Raw genomic sequence first — 26,109 nt, 5'->3', positions numbered from 1 at the left:
AGCAGAGATGGAAACTTGCCAGTGTCAAACAGAAGATAGATATTCCTGCGGTAAACAATTTAGTTCTTCTAAAAATAATTCATGACAATTATTTTGCAATTAGTCTTGTGTTGGTAGCTCTCAGGAATTCCTCTTGTCAGACAAATCACATACCCCTTCTATTTCATTATTTTCTTACGACAAACCCATAAAAAACAAAGTTGTGAAGCCCAGAAAATTATCAAATAGAACTTTGCTCTTCTAATTTTTAACAGCTTTAAGACAGAAGAAAACAATACATTAGTTAACATATAAATAAAGGTAGGCTCTGAGGAGCCATGATGCCTGGTGGGAAGGGAGATCCATCCAAGATGTTACCTGCCTCTGTGTGGGAGGGGGAGACCATTCCACAATATATCCCACAAATGTATAGGGTTCAGAGGGACTGCAGCCTCTAAAATCTGCAGCCTCCTAACCCTTCCCACCACGTAAACCTCACAGAGTCCAAACCCTCCCTTAAACCCATCTGGGCAGGTTTCTTCACAGGACAGGGTGATCTGGACCTACGGCATTAGAAATCATAGTCCTGAGTCTGTGCTGCCCTGCACTTTGTGTAATTATTTACTCTCATGCAAAGCGGGAATAAAATGCTTCAAATCAGATTCCTCCACTCACTTTATGCCCATTTTGCACAGGTTTAACTGACTACACAAGGTGCAGTGCAGTGGTGAATCCAATGATTCACTGCATTTTACCTTTACATCATCACCACAGAATCTATTACAGCTAAATGAATTCATTGTCCATGCAACAAACTTTATGAAAACAAAAAGAACCACATATAATTACTGCCTTGTGTGATAGTTACGCCTCTGTACAATCATCGCTTGTATACATATTTCTATTTTCTTCCTCAGTAAACTGGCTCAACTTCTCCTATTCATTTAATTCCCTACTTCACTGTAGCCATTAAAGTATAGAAAGGATTGGTGTGTTATGTCAATAAACAGTGGTATATGGAGTGGCATGTGGGTGAACAATGTCAATTCTCTAAACACAAGAGTCTGGCCCAAAGATAGAAATGACATGACAGATACCAGCAGCACGTTTAAGTTCCTGTCAAATGCAGCCACAGACTGGATCTTGACATTAAACTGTAGTCTCAGACAAAGCTCTTTACTTAGGGTGAAGGATGGCTATAGATTTTCTGTCATATTGCCAGATTATATGCAATGAGACAACTATTTTTAAAAAAACCCACTGTTTGACATACCTGCCAACTTTTCAAAACCAAAATGAAAAGGATTCAGGGCATTCAAAAGTAGCTGGGCGCTACTAATTCCTCCCCAGCCAGAACTGCGGACATTTGGTTTTTCTAAAAACTACCATTAAATTATCCATGCCTTTTTTATAATAAATATTTTCATTCCTTTAAGAACTTTCAGGGTTTTTCCCCCTCTCTTTTCAATACATTAAACTTTCTGATTTTGGCCCCAATTCTGCACTTTGTTGCATGTTGGCAAACTGCTCCCCTCCCTGCAGAGATCCATTCCCTCAGCATGGCTGTGCACAGGTGCAGCAGTCTGACAGTGCACAATGAATTGCAGGACTGGGGGACCAGCCTTTCTCCCTTTACTTATGTTTACCATCATTGATTTCTCTTTCCCATCAAATCTCTTCACACCATTATCTTTCCACCCTCCTTTTCTAGCCCCATATTTGCTTCTTTTGGCATGGAGACCCAAGTGCAAGTCGTGTTCACTCTCTGCCTTTTCAAGTCAGTGGAAAGACTCCCCTTGACTTCAGTAGGTACTAATCAGGTGATAAGTTTGGGTGATGGAGTGAACAGGAACAAGTGTAAGTTGATAACTATTATTTGAAATGATACATGTTGGGCCTGATCCTCCTCTTACTTACCCCATTGCCAAGAGAGCAGTGTCCTGCTTCCCTTTTACAATTCAGACAGACTGAACTAAAAAAGTTATTTGTAATAAAGCTGCAGCTGGTTCTTAGCTAGTTAAAATATGTTCCCTTTGATACCTTGCCCAATGCCATTTCCCCAATAAAACATATGCAATTCTTTGTCATTTTAACTTAGAAACAAGCAGTCATCTTTATACATGGTTTTCAATTGTGAAGCAGGAGCAAGGAACTATAAACCATCTTGTGAAGGTAAAATAAAATATATAAGTATTTAATCTATTTAGCATTACAATGCAGCTATACCAATGCCAAAATCCACACACTCAGTTTTCTTGAAATAGTTCTTTTTTATGATAGCTAGGAAAATTGCTAAAAACTTATGCATGCTTTGGTGATTTTAGACCACATGCCAACCCTATACCTCTAGGTCAAGTATCTAAGGTTACATGCTAAGAACCCTAAACTATATACATGTCAATGGAAACTGCTGGCACACACACAGGGACAGAACCTGACCTTCAGTTTAAAGTCATCAGTGACAATCTAGGAAGCTGTAAATGTATTAAATTCCACTCTTGAAGCACATGTGTAACTCTTCAATGTAGACAGGAAATACACACGTACCTTGAGGGGAGAATAAAACCCATTGTGATGTTACTGCCAGAAAATTATTACATTTGATCTTGTGTGTTCTATGATTAAACCCAAGCGTCTTCAATCTCAGCTAGTGTAAATCAGCATTGGTCAATTGACCTCAGTGGAGCTTCTCCAGTTTATACTTGGTGAGGATCTGGCTTACTTCTATTTAATTAAAATATTGTAATAGAAATTTGCATTGAGAGAGTAATTTTACAGGAAAACAGAAGCTGTGTGGAGCTCTAGCTCCCTCTGCATAAAATAATGATACAGTATTAACAATAATAAATTGTGCCCAACAAGAAAATGTAGCGTTCATAGCTAAGCCTAGAAAATACATTAATTTTTATGAATTACTTCATTTTTTAAAATCATGAACTCAACTACAGAGTAGATAAACTCTCAGAATCTTGGTATGACCCAATGAAAGGAAATATATATTATGAAATAAATCCTATGAGTAGCTGGCTACAGTTATTTCAAGTAATAGTGGCTACACTTCTCTATTCCACAGTTTGCATAATTATTGTAAAAGCAAATTACAGAAATCACTGTTTAATTGTTGTAATAAAATTAGATACTAACAAAAGGGCACATAGCAAACACAAAGCCACTTTGTTTTACAATGTCAAACATCACAAGCTTTATTTGATATATTTTCATGGCCTAGAGCAGTTTTTAACACCTGTCACTACAGGTCAGATTCCTGCCATAAGGAATCACACTAAAACAAATCATCATGTTGTTTTTTCCTAACGTATCTATCAAACCGTTATAACTAAATATGAGTTGAAGGCATTTTGCAACTGCACAAATCTGCCTGGCGGTATTTAAGTGGCCTTTGTAACCCAGGTTTGAAAGTTTTTAACGGAGCTTATAGCAGAATATTTTTTCTTAAATTTGCAATATCAAATCTAGGTTCCATAGTTCTTAGTCTATCATTTAATCAACACACTCTGAAAGTTGGAGTAATTAAATGCCATCAAACAGGTGAAATCTTGACAGCAAATAGAAGTATTTATGGAGAGGGACTTGGCCTATTTTTTATTTTTTTTTGACCAAAGCAAAAGGTTACCGCAGGGATGAAATGTCCAATCCTGCAAATGCCTCACTTGAATAATTCTGACTCATCCAAGTAGTTGGATTGACTTCAATCAAAATCCTTTGGAAAGCAAGGAATACTCACATGAGTAAAGGCTTCCAGGTCACCATTCCACATGCATCATTTTCTCCTGTGAAACTGGCTATTTTCCTTTTGATCTTGGTCTAAGTTTTATTGGTTACATTTCCTTAAAAACTGTTTATAGCTGCACTCTCCATTTGTAAACCAAATAAAATTAATCACTACTATTACTGGAAGCAAACTCTAGGACTTCCAAAAAGTTACACATCCGGACATTCAAATAATTCTTATGGTAGTGTGATTAAGTTCGCTCACCTTTTGACCAGGCACCCCTGGCAAACCTGGATTCCCATGTGGCCCTGGAAAACCCTATAAAAATGAGAAAGAGAGGGATTATTCAAAAGTACATCAAACAACGTTCATTACTTTGTGGAAATATTGCAGAGAATCATCCTCAAGGATCACTGTTCCATCTAAAATCATTGGCTAGAATTTTCAAAGGAGCCTAAGGGAATCAGTGTCCATTTCCCTCTAAAATTAAATGGGAGTTAAGCATCTAACTCCCATAGACTCCTTTGACAGTCTCATTCATTAACTTTTCACTGGGCTCCCAGGTAATTCACGACACATATATTAGAGCAAGCTCATTGTGACGATGACTTTTCAGCCATAGAATGTTTGGGATAAATGGAAATCCTAAGCATCACATTACTGAGGTATCCCTATATTTCTGCTCAATAAAAGTTGGCCTAGGAATTCCACCTCACTGAGGATTAACATACCTCTTAGATAAAACAGTATCAAACAAGACATTCTGGAGATATGGGTGAACAACAAAAACAATTTGTTTCAAATCCTGAAAACTCACTTTTTTTTCTTGACGTGCCCTAGCTCAGACTCAGCTTGGCTGATACACTCCAAAATTCATTTTTTAAGTCTCCTCTGTGCAGAGGTCCCACTTGAGAAATTTTACACAGAAAAGAACTTTTCTAATAAAGTTAAAAGGGGTTAAAATCAAGCTCCTGAGCAGTGGTGGATTTAAAGTTAGTGGGGCCCTGTGCTCAGGTTCATTTTTGGGGCCCCTCCTTGGGATGCAGCCAAGAAAAAGAACATTCTCTCTTATCTTGTGGGGGTGCTCCCAGCCCCCTGCCCTACCCCAGCCCCCTGTCCGGAGTGGCTCACAGCAGGGAGCTGGGAGGGGACGATGTGTAGGGGGAGTGCGGGGCCCCGCCTTTGCTCTACCCTGCCCCGATTCCATCCCCTTCCCCAAGGGCCCGCCCCTTCCTCTTCTCCGCCTCCTCCCTCAAGTGTGCTGCGGCCCTGCTCCTCCCCCTCCCTCCCAGAGCAACCTGAGCACTGGCAAACAGCAGTTTGGTGGCGGGGGAAGCACTGGGAGGGAGGGGCTGGAACGCGGCAGGCTCAGGGGAGGAGGCGGGGGAGGAGGGAGCTTGGCTGCCGGTGGGTGCAGAGCCTGCAGCAGGAGCCCCAGGAGCTGGCAGGACCAAGCTTCTGCCCCCACAGTTGCCTGGCCCTGGGGCCTCCTGTCATTGCGGGGCCCCATGCCAGGGCACCTTGTGTTTTACTGTAAATCTGCCTCTGCTCCTGAGGGAAATGTATCACTCTTAACTAAGGTGTCACTACTGAGACCGTCGGACCAAGGCACGATTAAGGGCTGAGGGAGCGAAGCATGGGAATCCTGGGGAAGACTAGGGCCTGAGGCAGGAGCATCCTCATGCAGCTGGGAGTAGTGGGAAGGAGTCACTGACATAACAATAACTGAGCAGCAAGTGGAGCAGCACAAAGCTGACTGCTGATGGCTGAGTGCGGCCACTGCGAGAAGAGAGTTCCTTAGATACCAGGTGCCTCTATTCAACAGCTCAAGGCACATCTCAGTATGACTAAAGATGACTCAAAGGACAGAAGAAAGTCCTGGGTGAAGGTCATATGACAGGATCCATGGCTGTTCAGGAGGGGTGATGAAGGGCTTTCTTTGACTGGGAGGCCAAAGTTTTCAGTAGATCTAGGCTCAGATAACCCACCTGACTGTCACACCACATCTGTGTATAATGTATATACTACCCATATACTTTTCTAATAAAAACCTCTATTTTGGGAAGTTCATGTTATATCTTGCCCATAAAAGCCTCACGTCAGCTTCAAGCTTAGCACACAAAAGTAAGGCCCGGGACCCACTTTTCAATGTAAAAAAATAACAATCAACACTTGGTGGTATTCTGATGTTTGTGAGGACTGTAAGAGCTAAAGCGCAACAATGACTTTTCAAAAATGAAGTTTTCCTGGCCCTTAGCTCATCACCTGGACTAGTCTTTGTGTCAACATTTAAGTACGCTTTTAAAATTCTATTTAAATCACAGTTACTAATAAATCAAACTGGCCCTTCTCAATCTAGGCTGTCTCCAGACACTAGCCACCCCTCTCTAATTTAAGATTCCTCACTTCCCATTATGCTTTTTTGCATGTTCAACTCCACATTCAATTCACAAATTTCACACTGTGGAGCTTTGCACCCCAGAATGCACTGCATCCATCAGAGGTTAAGAAATAGGCATCTGAAAGAGACAGCTTCAAGAGATATAAAGGATCCTGACTCTTACCTCCCACCTCCACCATAATGGTATCAGAGGGAATCAAGCAAGCCTGGTGGACTTTCTGACTGGCCATGTGACAGGATAGTTTTACATTTTTAACATGTGGTTTATTTGGGCTCTCTCTTTTTAAGGAATCAAGAGCGAAGTTATCCTCAGTGAATTGCCCTAGCATATAACATCCCCCCCTCCCCCGCCCACTAAAGCTGCAGATAGAATCATAGGACTGGAAGGGAACCTCAAGAGGTCATCTAGGCCAGTCTCCTGCAGGACTAAGTATTATCTAGACCATCACTGAGAGGTGTTTGTCTAACCTGCTCATAAAAATCTCCAATGATGGAGATTCCACAACCTCCCTAGGTAATTTATTCCAGTGCTTAACCACCTTGATAGTTAAGAAGTTTTTCCTAATGTCCAACCTAAACCTCCTTTGCTGCAATTTAAGCCCATTGCTTCTTGTCCTATCTTCGGAGGTTAAGAAGAACAATTCTTCTCCCACCTCGTTGTAACAACCTTTTATGTACTTGAAAACTGTTATCATGTTACACACACACGCACGCAATATATCAAGATGTATTAGCTATGGTAAAAGTTATTTGAAGAAGCTACAGACACAGAAATCATGCTTTTATTGAGCTGCTGTAAACAAAGAAACTAAAGCAGATTCTTAGAGCAATTTTCTTTCCAGCCAGCAGTGGATAATTCCACTTTCATTGTTTTCCAGTCTGTAGCTGTGGAATGCACTATTCTGGGAAGCCCACTCCCCTTCATTCCAAAAAGCAAATGAATCTAACCGTCTCAGCTACAGATGACTACACTGAAAAACTAAAAATTAATGCTACAGGTAACAGCATCATAGTTATATAGCAAACTCAATAGCAGTTTGTGGACACATTCACTCAGAATACCTTCTCTAGGTATTTATTGTAAAATACACATTGTTTTATCTGTCTCGTCTTATTTTGTTTTAGCCCATTATATGCTGAGATTAAAGAGCAACAGCTTCCTTGCTGACTAGTATATGAATACACTCTACAATCAAATGATGATACAAAGTTTGGTTTTACTATCAGCGTCCAGTATACAGCTATAGAAAAATATAGCCCTTTTACTCACCCTTGGACCTCTCTTCCCTGATAGACCAGGTAAACCTGGAGGACCTGGGGGACCCTGGAGGGACAAAAACCAGATAGTTAAGGTAAGAAAGACCAGTCTTTGTGCTGCAGGTCATAATCTGACTAGCCCTCCTACAGCCACCCAACTGATTTTCTGATTACAAAACCTTCTCATTTTGAAAGAAAAGCTCAGAACTAAAAATACAATGTGCTTTTTCCCAATCTGGCTCCCAACTGGAGACTTATGGTTAAAATTATATTATGCATAAGGCTTGTAACTCCCAGTTTAGTGCATAACTTAAATAAATTTATTTTTATTATAGGAAGAAGAATCCATTTCAAAGTCTAAAAACAAGGAAACAAAATGTATTTAAAAAAAGAGAAAACAGTTAATTTACTAAATTAAAAACATGGCATACCATTTACATCGCAAAAAATATATGTATCATTTGAGGCAATTCAGACAGTTAATCACTATAAGAAACTAAGTAATATAATAACCCACAGAAAAGAAAGAAGAAGAAAAAGAAACACAACAGACATGATTGAAGACTTGTTTGACTTCCTAATTATGAACTTTTCATAGGAATCATAGGTAGCACATTATTTGTTTCTTTACATTCATATTTTTGAACCGATATAACTGCTTTCAAAGAAAAAACTTTTTGATTTTTATCAAATAAATTCATATTCTGTTTTATGAGCTGATGTAACCTTTGCAAATAGATTTGATCATAAATAATTGTAACAATATTAGGCACAGTACCATGTTTGAGCTAGGTAACAGCTTTGTCCCTAAAAATGATCTCTTTCCTTTTACATTGTACCTGTTAACTTTTGAGAGCAAAGACAGTGTTTCATCTGAGCTCAAATTATGGTGAGAACTCTTGGCCAAATTCTGCACTGGCTTGTGCTGCACTGCATGCCATCACTTTTACTTCAGTAAGGTTGCATGGTAATGGGGTGGAATTCAGGCCTCCTCCTTTAAGAGCAAATCAAATTCCCATCCCCATGCAGGTGAAGAGAGCCATGGCTGTAGCAGAATCAATACCCTTTCACAGCTGAGGCAGGTGAGTGGCAAGATGTTAGGACTTCATGCAGGCAGTGCCCCTATGTGTCACACAGTTTTTCACTGGTAGGGCTCACTGCCTCTGCTTCCCAGTATGCAGGGTGAGAAATTGGGGGTTGGGGGTGAATCCACAGAGGCTACTGCAAGCCCTACCTCTGCACTACGAGTCATGGAATGGCCTGAGGGAAGGATTCCATCACCACTCCTACACCAAGACTCTAACTCACCCAAAGATCTTCTGCACACAACCCAATTACTCAGCTTGTGCACTGGGTAAAATACATTAAATAGCTCTGACTGTACTGCTTGACGCTGTTCAAAATTATTTAAAATCGGGGGGAGAGATGAAGGAAAGCACTAGGATTACTACTGTGGCTGATATGGCAATAAACAACCTGTGCAGGAAATGTAAAGATGGTATGTGCATAGCACTATCCACATAACTTCCCACTGGCTTTTATGAGCCCTTGGTGCATAATTTTATTATGATTAAAATCCAGAATAAAAATGTTAAATCTTAGGAAAAATGAATATCAGTTCCCTTTGAAATAGAAGGATAACTTCACTGGCAGAGAAGCCAACACTGACTATCAGCCAATGACAGACCAATTGAATGCAGATAGTGGCTTTAGGGAGACCTCAAAGGGCTTTCTGGGAGTACAGAGGAATAGGTGGACAAGAGGTCAAGCCCCCTTGATTCCCTTTGGCCTATACAATGATAATTGTACAGGTAGTAGGTTTCCAGCAAATGTAACCCCCACGAAGTGAAGAGGGTAGACCAAGAAGGCCATTTAAGTAGCGAGTGGTGCACTGTGACACAGTAGAAAGAAAACTGTGTGCAGTCAGGACTACAATTATAGCAACCTTCATACACCCTGGCATTGTACAGGTAGGGGTTGGCATGGTGGAGGTCAACAGGGTGTTTAACCTTGCCTAAAGCAAGTTTAGTGCTAATGTGGTTGCCTGTGGACTGTTAGGAATATTTGTAGGTGTGGACAAATGGTGCATTACAGGCATGCTACAGGGACCAGCCATGACCCACTGGTGAGTGTATGTTACAGGTTCTCCTCTGTGCCTGATCTGAGGAGGATGTGAGTCTGTTACAGTGGCTGCTATAGGCCCTTGGCTCTATAGCTCATGCTGTAGCAGCTCATATTTTTAGCTCTTTAAATTCCCAGTTCACTCCCTGATGAGTCAGCCAAAATAGCAGCCATCACACAAGCACTGGTTAGCATGCCAAATTTCTCTAGCATAGACAAGGCATTTGAGTGCATTTCACTTCCAAGAATAAAAAAAGAGCAGACAGACACACAGAGCTTGACCTGGCATTCTTGTTGAAGAAGAGTTCCAAAAATATAACTAAAAAAAGCCTGGAGTTTCCGCATCTTGTTACATCTGGAGGAACTGTTTCCTATTCTTTCCTTTTTGAATCACTGAAGTTAGAAGATGCACCATGCACAGAAAGTTATCCTGGGGCTACATAAAGGAAAGAGTCAACTACATTTCTTCATAAAAGGTGGACAAGTAAAATATTTTGAAGTTATGGTACATTGCTTTTTTAATTGTAATGTGAAGCTCTTTCTACACCCTATTTCAGATACTGATTACATTTGCTTTAAAATAAAGTGTTTTGATAGCTGGAATCCCTATTTTCCCCTTATGAAAATACTAATACATATTTACATCTCTACGTGAGCCTTGTTCCAGATTTGTTTGGTGCAGCTGGATGTGTATTTCAGCCTGTTTGGCTTCTAATTTTTTAAGATTTCTTTTTCATTTTATTTTGCCTTTTGTATAGCACCTATGTGCTATGCACTAGGCAACTTATGGATTAATGAGTAATTGTTTTTATTGGTCTAAGGACAATGAATGGTATAATGCTATAAAAAGAATGAATTTTTCTTCATAGGGCATAAAGATCTGGTCTATGGATGCCACCCTTACGACAAAACCAACTGCCAGCAATCCCTAGAACCTTGCACTAAGTAGCCAGAATCTTTATAAAGATGTGTAAATATAAACCTCCCCCCTAATGTTCCTACCTCAGAACTGCTCACACACCCTCCGCCCTGCACCGACCTTCTCTCTAAATAGTTACTACTGCCTATCTTACATCCAGGTGGGATAATGAGCCACCTGCCTACTTGAGTCAGCAGACGCCACTTAAACCTTTCTCAACATAATCACTGGCTACTAGGGTAGTGTGTTTCAGGCAAACATTGCTAGCCTATTACACCAACAGTTTAGACAGTTGGTTAAGTTATTAATAGAAACACTCCTTAATTGAATTAATTGAACTGCTGCTACTTCAAATTGACAGCAGAGCAGTATTAGGAAACCGATGCCCCTGTTTAGCTAAAGCAACTACTTAACTGATTGTATATTTGGTGGAGACCACTGGAGAGTTTGCTGATCATTGTTTTTCAATTATTTGCAAGAAGTTACACCACTGCACAGAATTCTACAGCCTGTGGAAGTAGTTACAATAGTTACAGCTTCAAACCAACTGATTTCTTCTGTTTTTATACTGACCGAGAAAGTTAGTTCTAGATACCTACTGTGACAGGGTCAGGCCAGATGGCTACAGGAGAGTAACAGAAGGCAGATATATTAGCCCCAGGTTAAGTAGGTCCCTTTTCCCTGGGTAAGGTAACAGGGAAAGTTCCACAACAATCAGGAACCTTCTGGAGACAATTAAGACAGACAGGCTGATTAGAACACCTGCAGCCAATCAAGAAGCTGCTATAATCAATTAAGGCAGGCTAATCAAGGCACCTGGGTTTTAAAAAGGAGTTCACTTCAGTTTGTGGTGCGTGTGTAAGGAGCTGGGAGCAAGAGGCGCTAAGAGCTGAGAGTGAGAATGTGGACTGTTGGAGGACTGAGGAGTACAGCCATAATCAGACACCAGGAGGAAGGTCCTATGGTGAGGATAAAGAAGGTGTTTGGAGGAGGCCATGGGGAAGTAGCCCAGGGAGTTGTAGCTGTCACACAGCTGTTCCAGGAGGCATTCTAGACAGCTGCATTCCACAGGGCCCTGGGCTGGAACCCAGAGTAGAGGGCGGGTCCGGGTTCCCCCCAAACCTCCCAACTCCAGGTCAGACACAGGAGGAGTTGACCTGGACTGTGGGTTCACGAAAATGGCCAAACTGAGGGCTACCGTGAAGCTCCAAGGCGAGCAAATCCGCCAATAAGCGCAAGACCCACCAAGGTAGAGGAGGAACTTTGTCACACTACACAAAGACTCCGAAGAGCTTCTACACAACCAACGAAAGTCACTAAGTCAATAATTCCAGAGTCAATCTGATATGTCCCCAAACCAGGGAAATTGGTGGTTTGTTTGTGCAGAACCAGACCCATAGTGCTTAATATCAGGTGTAGTTCCACAGTAGTAAGTATTATACTCAGTAGCTGGCATTTGCAACATCAGATCCTGGATGCTGGTCCAGTTACAGTTCAGCACACAGAAATTCTACTGACTTTAATGGAAGTTTGATGTGCAGAGTAATGATAGGATTCTCTCTCTTAATAAGGTGTTGGAACCAGTCACTACCATTTCCTTTTAATGAAGAATTAAGAAGTGAATGAATTCATACATGGCTTTGGAGCGGAGCCTGGAGCTGGAGCGCGGAGCAGTGGAGCTGCAGGTTTTTGCCCAGAGCTGGGAGATTTTGCACAGAAAATCTTGACTGCTCCACTGCTCCAGTTTTTTTTTCTGGAAACATTATACAAGATAGAACCTGTTATTTGCTCTATCTTGTATAATCTATTCAGGCTGATGAAGCAAAAACATATTTCTGAAAATTTGCTCTCTTTACTAAAAGGACTGTGCTTGCAATTTGAATCTGCTTTCCCGTTAAAGTTTATTTTCAACTTTGTAACGTGTAGCCTTGTTATTTCCCAACAATTAATGTTGTAGAACAGCGATAGCACGTATTAACGCTATGGCACATACCAAATTTCACTGATATATCTACATTAAAGCATTTTTGAGATATTAATTAAAAACTTGGAAAATATTTTGAATATTTTACTGCAAAATTTCATAAGAAAAACTAACTTGCAATTTATAAATAAAAATTTATATTAATTTTGTATATTAAAATGCTTCTCACTTCATTAAAACTGCAAGAAACCTGTTAAAATATTAAAATATACTTTAGTAATATTTTTGTGTAAAAAGAAAATGTGACCATTTTTGTCCAGAAAATCCAAAATAAATTCGAAGTGCCTTAAGTGGTTAAGATATCACAAGCAGCTACATTATTAAAAAATGTAATGCTTTTGTTCATTGCTTTTCGAAGATCATAACAAGAAACATATGGATGCGGTAGCAGCACAAGAAGATTTGGCCATGGCTTCAACAAAAAAATCAAATCTGCCCCCCACGACTGATAGCTGATTTTCGGAAAAGGATCTCAACGACGTCTTTACTTTTGAATTTGAAAAGCCCAAATTTGAGCTTTTGGGAAAAGCAAAGAAGAAATCAGCAACGTGCAAGGTGGAAAAGGAAGTGAATGGTGAGCTCAAACCATGTAGCTTCAAGACAAGTGAAGCAAGTGCCGTGAAAAGTTTCAACCTTTGGTGGCATGTAAAACATAACCATCCTGAAAACTATGTGGCTCTGGTTACAAAAAAGGACCAGGAAGATGAGGCAAAACAGAAAGCTAACGCAGCTAAACGACGTCCATCTGGGTCTTTGAAAACTCCTGGAGAAAAGATTTTTTGCGGAGCTTCATCTGAAAAGAAACCCAAAATTGAGCAAACAAAACCTGACTCATATTTGAAGTCCTCAAAGGTTACAGTCACCATGGATGCCAATACTTTCCGTGAAGGGCTGATGGAAATGGTTTGCTTGAGTTCAACACTGCTCACTAACTTCAGGCTAAAGAACAAAGGATTCCAAAAAATTGCAGGTGAAATGGGTCAGCAGCTTGGCGTTCGACAGGGCATGATGCGGTTCATCATTTAGTTGTCAGCACAGCTGAGTCTGGTTGCGAAGAGCTCAAGAAAGCTTTGGAGCAAAAACTGTGCTACCTGAAAATGGATGCGGATGTGGAAACAGAAATTTCCTTGCAATCAATGCTCAGTACTATGAAGAAGGAAAAGATAAAGCTGTGGTAAAAACCTTGGACATAATCGACACTGAAGGGCGTCACAATTTGCTGTACATGAAAAGTCAAGTAAAAGCTATTTTAGAAAAATTTGGGATCAGTGAAATGCAAGTGCTGAGCATCTGCGTTGACAATGCAGCAAACATGACGTGTGCCATGAAAAATTTCAGTGAGGACAATGAAACCATTTCTACCTCTGAGAACAGGGAGGTGGACAGAACTGAAGCTATTTTGCCTGATGAAGAAACTAAAGGAATGGATGAAATCAAACTCAACATCGATGCTGCTGTGCAATGGGTTAATGACCCTAACCTCATACTTCCAACATGGCTTCACGAGGACGGCTCAAAAGTCCAACTGATGAGGTGTGGTATTCACACTCTTCAGTTGGCAATCTTGGATGGACTGAACAAAGAACATGCGAAGAAATTTCTGGCAAAAATTCGACAAGTCGTTGTCAAACTACGAACCCCAAGTATTCGAAGTGTTCTGCTTGATCTACATGGGGTAACTCAATCACTGGATACTGTGACTCGCTGGGGTTCAACATTTGCGATGATTGATCGGCTTCTCGTTTTTCAATCTTACTGTGAACAAGTGGCTGCTGCTGGAACAAGAGAATTCAAGTTAACAAAAGCTGAATGGGACAAAGTAAAGAACCTGCGAGACCTCTTGGCAAAGCCAAACCAAACAACCGTGAATCTTCAAGCTGTCGATGTAACCCCGGGAGTTTTAATGAAGGAATGGCGAAAACTGTCAAAATTCTTGCAAGAAAATGGTGGACAAATTGCAAAAGGAATTCTATCCTCCATGTAGAAACGTGAAGAGAAGCTTTTTGACAATATTAATTTCCTTGCTGGAGTTTATGTTGACCCATGGTATCGGATTCTTCTTACCTCAAGGGAAATACCAAAGGCAAAGGAAGGGCTCCTTGATATTGCTCGACGACTCGAAAAACAAAATCTATTGCTACATTTGAACTCTGCGAAAGAGATTGAAGAAAACGAAACACAACAAAAGGAGTCATCAACAATCGAATTTGCGGTTTCGGAAAGTTCATATGCTTCAGAAATAGCAGGCTGTTCTCAAACTTCCGTCTCCACTCTGAACTTGTTCGAGCATCCATCCCTGAGACGTCTTCAACCATCACAGGGAAATGGAGATAATTCAAGCACCAGTTCTTCAGAAGATGATGCCTTTGAAAAGGAATTGGATAAACAAGAAAGACGCCGGCGAGTTTCTGCGATTCATAATTGTAATGAAGCATTATTCGAGAGAAAGTTTTGGGAAGATTTGGGGAAGACATGATGGAGTCTACTGGTAGGCTAAAAGTTAGGTCTGTTTTTGAGGCCATTTACAGCTACCCACACTGCATTCAGGCTGCCTGTAGAATTGCTTCGAGCATGCCAACAACTCAAGCTAGTGTAGAGCGACTGTTTTCGGCATTAAAGTTAATTTTAAATGATTTGTGGCAGGCTATGAAAGACAACTTGATTGCTGCAATAATTTTTTACAGAATGAATTATGAATGATTCCAGTTTGTATCATTGTTGATGAAATTTAAATTGTTTTAAAAGTCTGAATAAAAATAATGTTTTTTTCAAAATTACAGTATGCACTTTTTTATTTAGTTAAAAATTAATTTGAGTCGGAGAGTGGAGCAGCGTCGGAGCGGAGCTGGAGCAGTCACTATTGGTGCCGGAGTGGAGCTGGAGCGGAGCAATTAAAAAATTTGATTGCTCGAAATCCCTGAATTCATATTCATGTTTGATTTCAACTCTGCCTTCTAGCCAATCTTGTAAAACACCTAAGTGCTGATAGAGCAATGTATAGTCCTGAAATAAAAGAATCTTTCAGCATTATGTAGAATTATTATTATGCCACTTCATTTTCAAAATTTCCAGCCAAAAATAATGGCAAACACTTCTCCCTACAAATTGCATGGAAGTGCATCATGAACCACAATGAGAGGGAATCCAATCAATTGTGTGACTGGTCTCCTTCTCCTTCAGTTCTGGAAATCTCTTCCATGGTGAATTAGGCAGGCTAGAATTTCCAGGATTGCTACAGTGATACCATTAACATCAGAGGACTGTATGCAAGGCATCATGTACCAGATCCAAGTTTTACAGCAAAATCCCCTGGTTTCTAACACAAGCCAGTGCAGTGAATTGGAAATTGTCACATCTTCAGGGAAATTCAAAAATTTAGGCTTTGTTTAATTAAGTATGAAAATAAATAATACATAATTACAGTACATCTTCCATTATTGATTTTGCTATTAAATTCTGCTGATAGTATTCTGTCCCTAAATTTCCAATAAACTGGAAGAGATGAGGATGGAGGTTTTTGAAACTGAAGACATAGGGTATTTGGAAAGTCAAGGTAGGTGACTTACAATTGTGCAATAAACACATTAGCTCAGTTTCCATTAAAATGACCAGCAGTGGAACAGTTAAAAATGATGACATTTACTTATATTGTCATATTTATGTTTCAAGTCAACAGCCTCTTTGGGGGAGGGACCATCTTTTTCTTCTATGTTTGTACAGTGCCTAACACAATGGGGTCCTGGTCCATGACTGAGGCCCACAATACAACAGCCCACTGAGGTGAATGAGACAGTTCTTAGTCAGGAAGACAATAGTGCTCCAATCTGCACTCACCCATATTTGGAAGGGGATTTTTTCAATCATACATAAAAAAACCCACTAGCACTTATGCATTTTACTGAGATTTATAAAAAATACTAAAGAAAAGGGTGCCTAACCATACGCTATCCATAAATGAAAGCTTAAATTTCGGTAGCAAAGGGTGAATTCCATAGCTGTGGGATCATGGAATACAGGGGCCCTAATTATACTAGGCAAGAGTCGGTTAGGGTGGATGATTATAAAGCTAAAGCAAAGTTGAGGAGTTTGAAAACCACAAAAGCGAGTTATTGCTTGTCAACTCTAATAGATTAAAAATTATTTCTGTGTTGAATCCTTGAAAAAAGGTTCAAACCAGCCATGACATAATGAAAAAAATATTTTTTTCCATGTCTCGTCAGCATTTTCTTACTGTGAGGGAACTTTGAAAGTTCTTTGCTGCTGCTTCCTCCGGTTTTCCAGTGATGAGATTTTAGGGGTGGGGCTTACATGAATCTATTCAAGTGTTGGTTTGGAGGTGAATTACTGTTCAAGGGAGCAGACTTAGTGAGGAAACGGAGTGATGTGACTGAATAGATAAGAACCAGACTATCACTGGCTCCTCCAGAGGTGTACAAGACTCAGAGAGGGAGCAAAGAACATTTCCCATGGAATAGGGGCCAATCAGAGTGGCAGTCCCTGTGGTCTTCTGGATTTACAGGCTGCATGCCTCCAAAAACTTATTGTAGAGAAAGCTATGATCCCTTCAGGAGGAAGGTCTTGTGGTGAAGGCATTGGACTGGAGCTCAGGAGACCTAGGCTAAATTCCTGGCTCTTTCACAGATTCCCTCTGGGTTACCTTGAGTAAGATACTTAGGATCTATGACCCAACAAAGAACATAAAAATGTAAGGCTGGCCACACTGGGTCAGACCAAAGGTCCATCCAGCCCAGCATCCCATCCTCTGACAGCAGCCAATGCCAGGTGCCCCAGAGGGAATGAACAGAACAGGTAATCATCAAGTGATCCGTTCCCAAGCACATTTAACTTTAAGCATGCAAGTGGTCTCATTTATTTCAATAGCAGTACTCACATGCTTAAGTTAAGCTCATGCCTAAGTGTTTTGCTAGATCAGACCCTTAATTTTTCTGCATTTTCCAGGTCTCCTTCTATAAAGCGGGGGTAGTAACATTTCCTTTGTCTGTCTTGTCCATTTAGATTGCAAGACCTCTGAATCACAGACTGTCTCCTACTACATGTATGAACAGCACCAAGCACAAGGGGGCCCTGATTCTGGTTGAGGCCCCCAGGTGCTATTGTAGTATCAAGAATAAATAATAATATGTCCCATGAATATTTCAGTGCTATTTGTGAAAGAACAGATTTGATTTTTCTGACTGACTGAAATCTTGTCATGCAATTTTTGCATTATCCTTTCCAATTCAACACAATCTATTGGTGGTTATAAAATGTCCTCATCTTTAAAGACAACAATTAACAACATCTTGATGACAGCCAAGGACTTAATGATATAACTATAGAAATATTGTTACAAAGGGCAAAAACAACAAAATGAAGGACTGGCATCATATGCAGGGCAAGCAAGCAAGATCACTCATGGATTATCTTTAAATTAGTTTTTTAACACATCGTTTCTCAATTGTCTCTCTAGCCCTTAGCATCTGGATCTTGTTTAAAGTAGAAATTGGGCTCTTAGATAGGACTTTTAGTTGCTGATGACTTGTTTTCTGAAAAGATGTCTGCTGAGCTGAGAGAGAATACACACACTAAATTTATGGACATATTCAAACATATTAGAGGCTGTCTGACATATATCAAATAACTTTCCAGTAATAACCACAAACACACAGAGGAGCACAAGTGGAATTATCTACTCCATGCTATGGTTTCTGGACCTCAACCAGAAACTCAAATAAGAATCAGCTATCGTATTATTCAAGTTAAGCATGCTGGGAAACGTTCTACAGTCAGCCTGCAATCTCACATAAATTAGTTTCTATCTGCATATATTAGGAAGGTGTTTGGATATTGCACATATAAAATAAGACAACAATTAAGTTCACATTAAAGAAATACAAACATGCATTTTCATACATTTCTGAAGTTGCTTATCACGATAATTAATTACATGCATTTTGTGATGGAACTGCAAAGCAAGGGACTGCAACTCCGATCAGCCCCCTCCCCACAGCACTTCCCTTTCTCCTGCCCAGGTAAGGGAGTGGCTGGGCTCAGCCTGTAATGTAGGGCAGCGGCATGGAAACAAGGAGGCAGGGAAGCTGAGGCAGTGACCACGTGGCAAGCAGAGAGTTGGAGAGAAACTGGAGGCAGGATCAGATGCAGAGCTGCATGTGGAACAGGCTGCGAGTGCTGGACATTACAGACGGTGCAGGTCTGTGTGGACTGAAGGGGAAGCAGCAGCTGGGTGTGGAGACAGTGCGGAGGGGCCTCAATAAGAGACACAAACTGAGCCTGGTTTGGAAAGCTGCAAGCCCCTATTTTCTTGGTATAGAAACTGGACTGGAGAGGGCAATCCCAGCACCAGGCATGAAGAGCCCTGACTCTCAACTGGACTGCCCCCAGGGGCCCACCCAATCAACAACCACTATTGCTTACTTTGAACTGTAACTGTTTAAGCTTCTGTACCATGGATATTTGCAACCTTTCCCTTTCCCACTAGCCCTAGTAAAATAACCTTTCCCTTGGCCATGTATCCAGGTTGTTACTGGAACCCACCAGGGCTAGCGCCTACAAGGCCAGCTGTTGATGCACCTAGAGAATTTACCTCCCAGTCACAGTACCTCTAACACACTACTGGTGCCCTACTAGAGCTGTCAGTTTTGGTTGGACATATTCCTGGAGGTTTCATCACATGACATAATCTTTAAAGATTAATCTTTAATGCCTGGAGGGCTGGCAACCCCATGCCTAGGGCAGGGGTTCCTGAACTTGGTTCGTGGCTTGTCCAGGGCAAGCCCCTGGCGGGCTGCGAGATGCTTTGTTTACCTGAGCATCCGCAGGTACGGCCGCTCACAGCTCCCAGTGGCTGCAGTTTGCCATTCCCGGCCAATGGGAGCTGTGAGCAGCTGTACCTGCGGACGCTCAGGTAAACAAGGCATCTCGCGGCCCACCAGGGGCTTATCCTGAACAAGTCATGAACCAAGTTTGGGAACCCCTGCCCTAGGGGCTTGGGCTACAGAGTGGCCTCAATAATTAGAATTTTAATTAATGTCCAAATGCTCTAAATATATGGTTATATTCAGATCCCACAGGAATGGCATTTCTGATTTAGATTTTGTGCTCTGTCTCATGCAAATATTTTCTACCTGAATAAACTGGTTTGTGATTATGTGAGTATAACATGATAACATGATACATCATGTGATTATAACCTCTAAGCATATGTTTACACTGCAATTAAAACCCTGTGGCTGGCCTATGCCAGCTGACTTGGGCTCGCGGGACTTGGACTAAGGGGCTGTTTAACTGTGGTGCAGACACTCAGGCTCAGGCTGGAGCCTGGGATCCAGGATCCTGCGAGATGGGAGGGTCCAGAGCTCAGGCTGCAGCCCAAGCCCAACATCTACACTGCAACTAAACAGCCCCTTAGCCAAAGTCAGCTGGCATGAGCCAGCCATAGGTGTCTAACTGCAGTGTAGACATACCCTAAGAGTGCTGCTCATCTGAGAATCTTATATCATTCTGATAATAAATTCATTTATTTTCTTTGGTTCATTTTATCCATTCTTGTCATGCTTTAGTCTTAATACTTATGTACTGTATGCATTAATCCCATAATTTTATTAAGTAGCTATTTATATCTAGTGCAATTATAAATATCTTGCTGCATTTCAAATAAAAAAGGCAACATATCTGGTTTCTTTATCATTTTACCAGAACTGAGTGTCTTCGTACTCTGTCAGTGTATAAAAAAATACATTTATGCCAAAATTACATTCTGGACAGCACATCTTATGGCAACCATACATTTATACAGTACATTAAGAAGTTTCTGTCTCAGTTTTGACATACTTTTCAGGGCTTATTTCAGACCCTTCTGTTAAATGTGTGTTGCTATAGCATATTAAATATGCTATAGCATATATAGCATATAAGTTTATAATAAAGACAACTTACTGGAGGTCCAGTTTCCCCTTTCGGCCCTCTTGAATTCTCCATTTCAAACATTTTGTTAAGATCTTCATAATCATAATTGTAACTTTCAACATCAATTTCATAACCATTTTCTGCATCATAAGTCTCATCAGCATCAAATGCACCTTCCTCCCATGGACTGAGCTGATTATCCAAAGACAGGTCTACAGTAGCCCCGTATAGTGTTGTGTTTAAGATTTGCTGAATTTCCAGGGGTTCATCTGAAAGCTGCTTGGCCTTTACCTGTGTTTTCATATCTTTGATCTTACTCTGTTTTACAGAAGAAATGAGGGGGGGCTCACTTTTTCCACCTGCATCTTCTGTGGCATTATCTGAACTATTTTGAGGTGATCCCAGGTTTTTTTTGCTGCCATTCCTCTTTTTGCTCAAGCCCTGTTGATGAATTGACAGACTAAAGTTTTCCTGGACACTTGCTTCAGGTCTAATTGTTGTGGACTGAGGTTCAGATTTTGCAAGCTCTGATGGAGTAACAGTTCTTAACGCCAAGGATTCTGGTAGGGTATGGATTGGTGCAGTGTTGTTAATAGGAAGGTTTAATGCTTCTTTCTGTGTGTAAAATGATTTATGTTCAGATTGGGTGTTGTCACCAAACTGTTTGCTTGGAAAGTTTACAGACACCCCAGCTGATGTGTCGGGAGGTGCTGGCAAAGATCGGTATGTTTCAGCTTGGCGACATTGCTGTTTTACGTATTTACAATAGTTTGCAGAGGCTTGTGCAGAGGGGATAATATCCAGTTGACATATTACTCCTTCAAAGCTGACAGACTGAGAGTTCATCCGTCCTAAGGTAAACAAACCACCCAAATCAAATATCTGTACTTTAGAAAGTGTTTCCCTGCTGTAATATTTCTTTCCACACTCAGCAAACATTGAGACTGTCTTGTCTCTAATGTCAATAGCAAATGAATGCCATTGTTCATCATGAATACTGTAATCAAAATATACAGACTGCTTCCCTCCAATATATACCACTACCTTCCTTGGTAGCATCTGTACACCAAACTGCAGTCTGTTTTTGTCCCTAATACTGAAAAGAAAAGCATTGTTTACTCTATAAGAGTGTAGCCCAATCAATAATGTGAACTGATTCCCTAGACTTGATGGTATGACTTGAGTGATAGGGGATTCAATGTGTGCATCTCTGGTTAAAACAACGCCTGATGCTGTTAAGCGAACCCCCTGAGGTAATGGAACAGATGACAAGGGCATTGTAGACACTGCTGATGGATGTTGTATGTCTTTCCCACCAAGGCCTAACTGATGAAGAACATCTATGCCTGCAAAAGAAACAAAAAGGGGGGGGTGTATTATTGTTTTATTTCATTCATATGTTCATAAATTGATATATATGCATATATAGCATGTAGACACACATACACACACACACAAACACACCCCCTAATATCAATACCAGCATCTGAATAAAATTATACTTCACAGAATGAATGTACTGTATACTATTAGGTCACTAAATCCCAAAGGAAGATGCATCAGTCAGTGATATAAATGGAGAGCAGAAACCTGACTAAAGTCAGCTAAACTGATGAACAAAACAATCCTCAACTTGTCATTTAAAACCTAAGACCCAGCTTGTCTGCTCACTTGGTTCACACACAGGAGGTGCTATGAGGGGAGGAATCTATGTGATGATTCCTTCATAGAGACAGCCTCCCCACTCCATGCACAATATCATCCTATGGGGGAGGGGAGTTGCCCTCTCCACAAAAGTCCCACTCCCAAATTTGACAGGAATTGAGGCAGAGAGTACCCTTGCTTCCACTTTGGTTCTGGCCTCCTACACTCCCCTGGCTTTGTGATAGAATGGCCCCACTGCAGGCATTTTGCCAAGGACTCACCCGAGACATAACTCCTGCTGCTGTATAACATGGAGATTGAGAACTGTCCATGTAAATTTATTCCCAGTACTACAGTGGGATTACAACTTGGTGAGAACACCCTCATAGCACTCTACACTCCAATTAAGCTCCCAAAACTTAAAACATGGAGCAGCTAATTTACAAAATGGAACAATTCCGAATTCCTGTCCTTTCTCCGTTTTCCAACAGACTGAAAGCAGAATCCCCACTTACTCTAAATTCACATGCTCACTACCAATCTGTCACTTTCAAGCTGGCAAGAGGTCATGTATTACTTACATACCACCACAGCACCTAACTTTTAAATACTTATTTTAAATTAGACAAAACATGCTGCACTTTTTTCTGTTAACCACCCATGCTACAATGCTTTACCCTGTGGCATAAATAGCATTATTGAAAACACAAGGTAGAATTTTGTTTAAAGAGGGACGACCAGCATATTAGCACAGCAACAGCTCACCAAGTACCATAAGGGAACCTCAGGTTAGGCAGAGAGGTAAGCCTGACAGCGGAGATATTGAGTGTATTGTGGATATGCTGCATTTGGTACATGAGGAGGAGAGCTGCTGCCATTCCATCAGGGTGCCCCATCCACCACCCACCACGCAGTAATGAGGCTGGCTTCGAACGAATGGGATAGCCATCAGTTGCAGATATCTGTGCCACGGGACAGTCAGAGGAAGAGGAAAATGAAGATTTCCCCAGAGGGACAAAAGGTGGTGGCTTAATTACAACATGTTTGTACTCCTCTTCCTCTGCTGAGTTTACTCGTAAAGAGCATAGATGAGGTAAGCCGTGGAGAAGCTGTCTGACTATGCAAAAGAGGAATAGGCCAGGTAAGGGAGGGGAATCAGCAGGACAAAAGTGCCAGTGCTCTCCATCTTTTGGCTCTTGGGCTAAAAAGTCCCCACTCTGCCCTCATCCTTTCTGTTAATCAAGAGGCTGCAGCTATACAGAAATGATTTAAACTAGGATTGCGTTCTAGTGGAAGAGAGAAAAATATTGTAATACATTAACATATAGCACTCACGAGATTGCTGCTACAACTGTGTGGGTCACTTCAGAAGAATCCTTGCTGTACAAAGTAGTTTTGGCTCTGAGTGTGAAATAAAAGCCTATTTCCTCCCAGAGGGTGAATATATTCTGATCAATTAATAGAGATGAGAGAATTTGCCTCTAGTTGAATTTGTTTGGTATCCAAATAGCTGGACCAAGCTATTACCCCTGACTGGGGAGAGATTAGCATTTTCCATCGTATTTTGGTAGAGGGTACTTTGTGCTATGTAATTTGTGTTTGTATTATGCAAATAAAGCTGAGGCTTTTTAACTATTAAGTGGTTTAAATGAAATTGGGAGTAGCCAATGGAGGCTAAGGATTTTTGCCAAGGTTAAGGAAGTGGAGGCACAACTACAAATAAAATAAAAAGACAGTAATTGAAACAAATGGATATTCACAATTTTTAATGGATATTAGATTTCCTTTTCCAGCTCTCCCACTCTCTGTTTACTGAACATATTAGTAGCAAATGTTAAGAATAGACACATCTTGGCTCAGTTTCTATAGAAATACAAAAAAGCTGGAGATTTCCTTGGAAGTGTTTTAAAAATTGGAACCAAAAGCATAAACCTGAGTGCACTGTACAGCTTGAAAATTAATTACACACCTTGCAGTGGTTCTAGTCCTGTTAGAAAGTTTGCAGTAGTGCCAAGATTGTACTGGCAGGTAGCCAGCGCAGACAGGGGCAAGCGAAAGCACATCTTCGGAGAAAATCATAGACACCTGCCAATTTCTCAGGATGCCACAAAGTAATTAATTTATCCAGGCTGTATTTTAATCCATCATAAACTAATAGCAAATACTTGCTATGCAACTGCCAAATTTAATGCATGTGGTAATGAAAAATCATGATTTGCCATAGGCTAGATTCTGCTTAGTTATGACATGTGTGCACAGGGGGAAGAAATATTTGCATTGCTCTACCAAAGACCAGGTAAAATTACAGCCTCTATGCTCTGGGGAGTGCAGGTGCTCCCCTGGGGAAATGACACCCCAAAGGAGGCAGCAGCCATGGCTCTGTCCCCTCTACGCACTGGCCAGCTGAGGTGGTTGGCTGCACGGGATGGAATAAATTGCACCCCACAAAAGGTTTGGTGCTACCCCCAGGGGCAGTGTCCCCCTAATTCCAGGCTGGGCCTAAATGTCACATTTAAACTCTGTAAACACCTTATGTTTGTGATGGATTGTGTTTGTGTTTGCAAAACGACAAGCGTAAGCATGGACTTTGTCAGAAGGATTATGAGTTGAAGGATAAATCAGAGATGGCTCAAACAAACTGGGCTATTAATAATTATTTTTTTAAATCATTGTACATTAAAAATACTGTACCTCCCTCTGAAGTAATAACAAAACTGCCCAAAGTCAGGCAGTTCAAATGTAAAAATTACATGGATGGACTTAATACAATCCTATTGCCTTTAGAAATACAGTACAGGAAGAAGGCCCTCAATAACCTAGCTAAGAGCTTCCCTCTTGAAAATGCATCAGCACAATATTATCACAGAGCTTGATTGTGTCAGTTACACTGAGCCCAGAGAAAGGGGCAGTAGTGATGTCAGGTGCCACACTGCCCTAGGGGAATACTAGGAGGCATTGTGCTTCAAAGAGCCAGACTGTCACCCAGAGCTTAGAGGCTACTTGTCTGCTGCCACACTCCTTAGTTGGGTGCAGTATACTCCCTCCAATGCAGCCAGCCTCCTCCATTGGCCAGTGCGTGTTGTGTTTGGCCTGGGGAGGGAAAAATGAAGCTCTGGCTCTGGCTTCTTTAGGGTACTGTGTGCCACCAAAGGAATAGGTCCAGAGTGCAGGGATTACAATTCTTTCTGGCCCTTGCATGGGCTGTGGAAGGGGGACCACAGCTCCTTATGCTGCCCCCATCCCACTATTGTGCACCCATCTAAGAACCAGGCAGAATCTGGCCCATAATGGTTGACTAGATAGCTCAGAGGATTTGTAATAGGATATAGACCCTTTCATCCCCAGATCAATGACCAAAAGTTACTACTTCATGATGGCTATTCAGTGGCCTGTGGGAATGAGTTTTGTGGTCTTAACAGTTCAGTACATGTGCCCAAATCACAAAAATCATCACTACAACTGGAACCTAGCAGGTGAAGAACTAAAGGGCCATGGACTCTGAGCTGCACTCCCACCTCTAGAGGTTAACCTTCTCGATAGTTATTGTGATACATTGTAGGGGAAGTAGTATAGGAAGACTACTTGGTGAATGAATCAAAGATTTCAGTTTACAGAGCTTTAAAAGAAATTATGAATAAACAAGTTAATGAGCAGCAGTCATTTTGTACATTAAATGGAGAACTGTCTAAGATGGCAAGCATCCTGTGACTGCAAAACTCCAAGTTAAATATCCTTATCCATCAACATGAGTACTGTAACCTTGCAGTGTTTTTATCCTTATGATTTCTAAAATAATTAATATTCACTTTCATTTCATGGCATTTTTCTCAATAAACTGTATGGGTGGAAATGTCACTGGTGAATCTGGTTGTCATTTAAGGAAGTGAGAAGAGTAAACATGGATATCACAGCAGAGGTGAGCTAAAAGGCGGACTGTTTGCTGAGACACTTGAAATCTGCAGCACACAAACTTTCTAAAGTCAGCGTGAGTGGGAGTGAAAGTCATGTTAGTATCTGTGCCAACAACCCTAGAGAAATTGTGCTCAATTCTTGGTTCCTCATTCTGTTTATTTTGAAAATTACCTGATGCCCCAAGAGTTCTTAGAAGCTATTCTCTTAGTTTGCTGAGACACAAAAGCAGGGTA

General features: G+C 41.0%; 1 protein-coding gene across 1 annotated transcript in view; it reads right to left on the bottom strand.

Moving 5' to 3' along the window:
* Nucleotides 1-26,109, bottom strand: part of COL24A1 (collagen type XXIV alpha 1 chain) — a 242,407-nt gene that overhangs the window by 193,513 nt on the left and 22,785 nt on the right. Inside the window, exons 3-5 of the mRNA XM_074961390.1 lie at nucleotides 20,351-21,666; nucleotides 7,384-7,437; nucleotides 3,977-4,030 (exon numbers count right to left, since the gene is read on the bottom strand). Coding sequence (XP_074817491.1) covers nucleotides 3,977-4,030; nucleotides 7,384-7,437; nucleotides 20,351-21,666 — 1,424 coding nt within the window. The remainder of the gene's footprint in view (nucleotides 1-3,976; nucleotides 4,031-7,383; nucleotides 7,438-20,350; nucleotides 21,667-26,109) is intronic.

Source organism: Natator depressus, chromosome 8, assembly GCF_965152275.1.
Source record: "Natator depressus isolate rNatDep1 chromosome 8, rNatDep2.hap1, whole genome shotgun sequence".
Lineage (NCBI taxonomy): Eukaryota > Metazoa > Chordata > Testudines > Cheloniidae > Natator > Natator depressus.
Note: the sequence above shows the minus strand (reverse complement) of the source record. Positions and strands in the feature narration are given on the sequence as shown.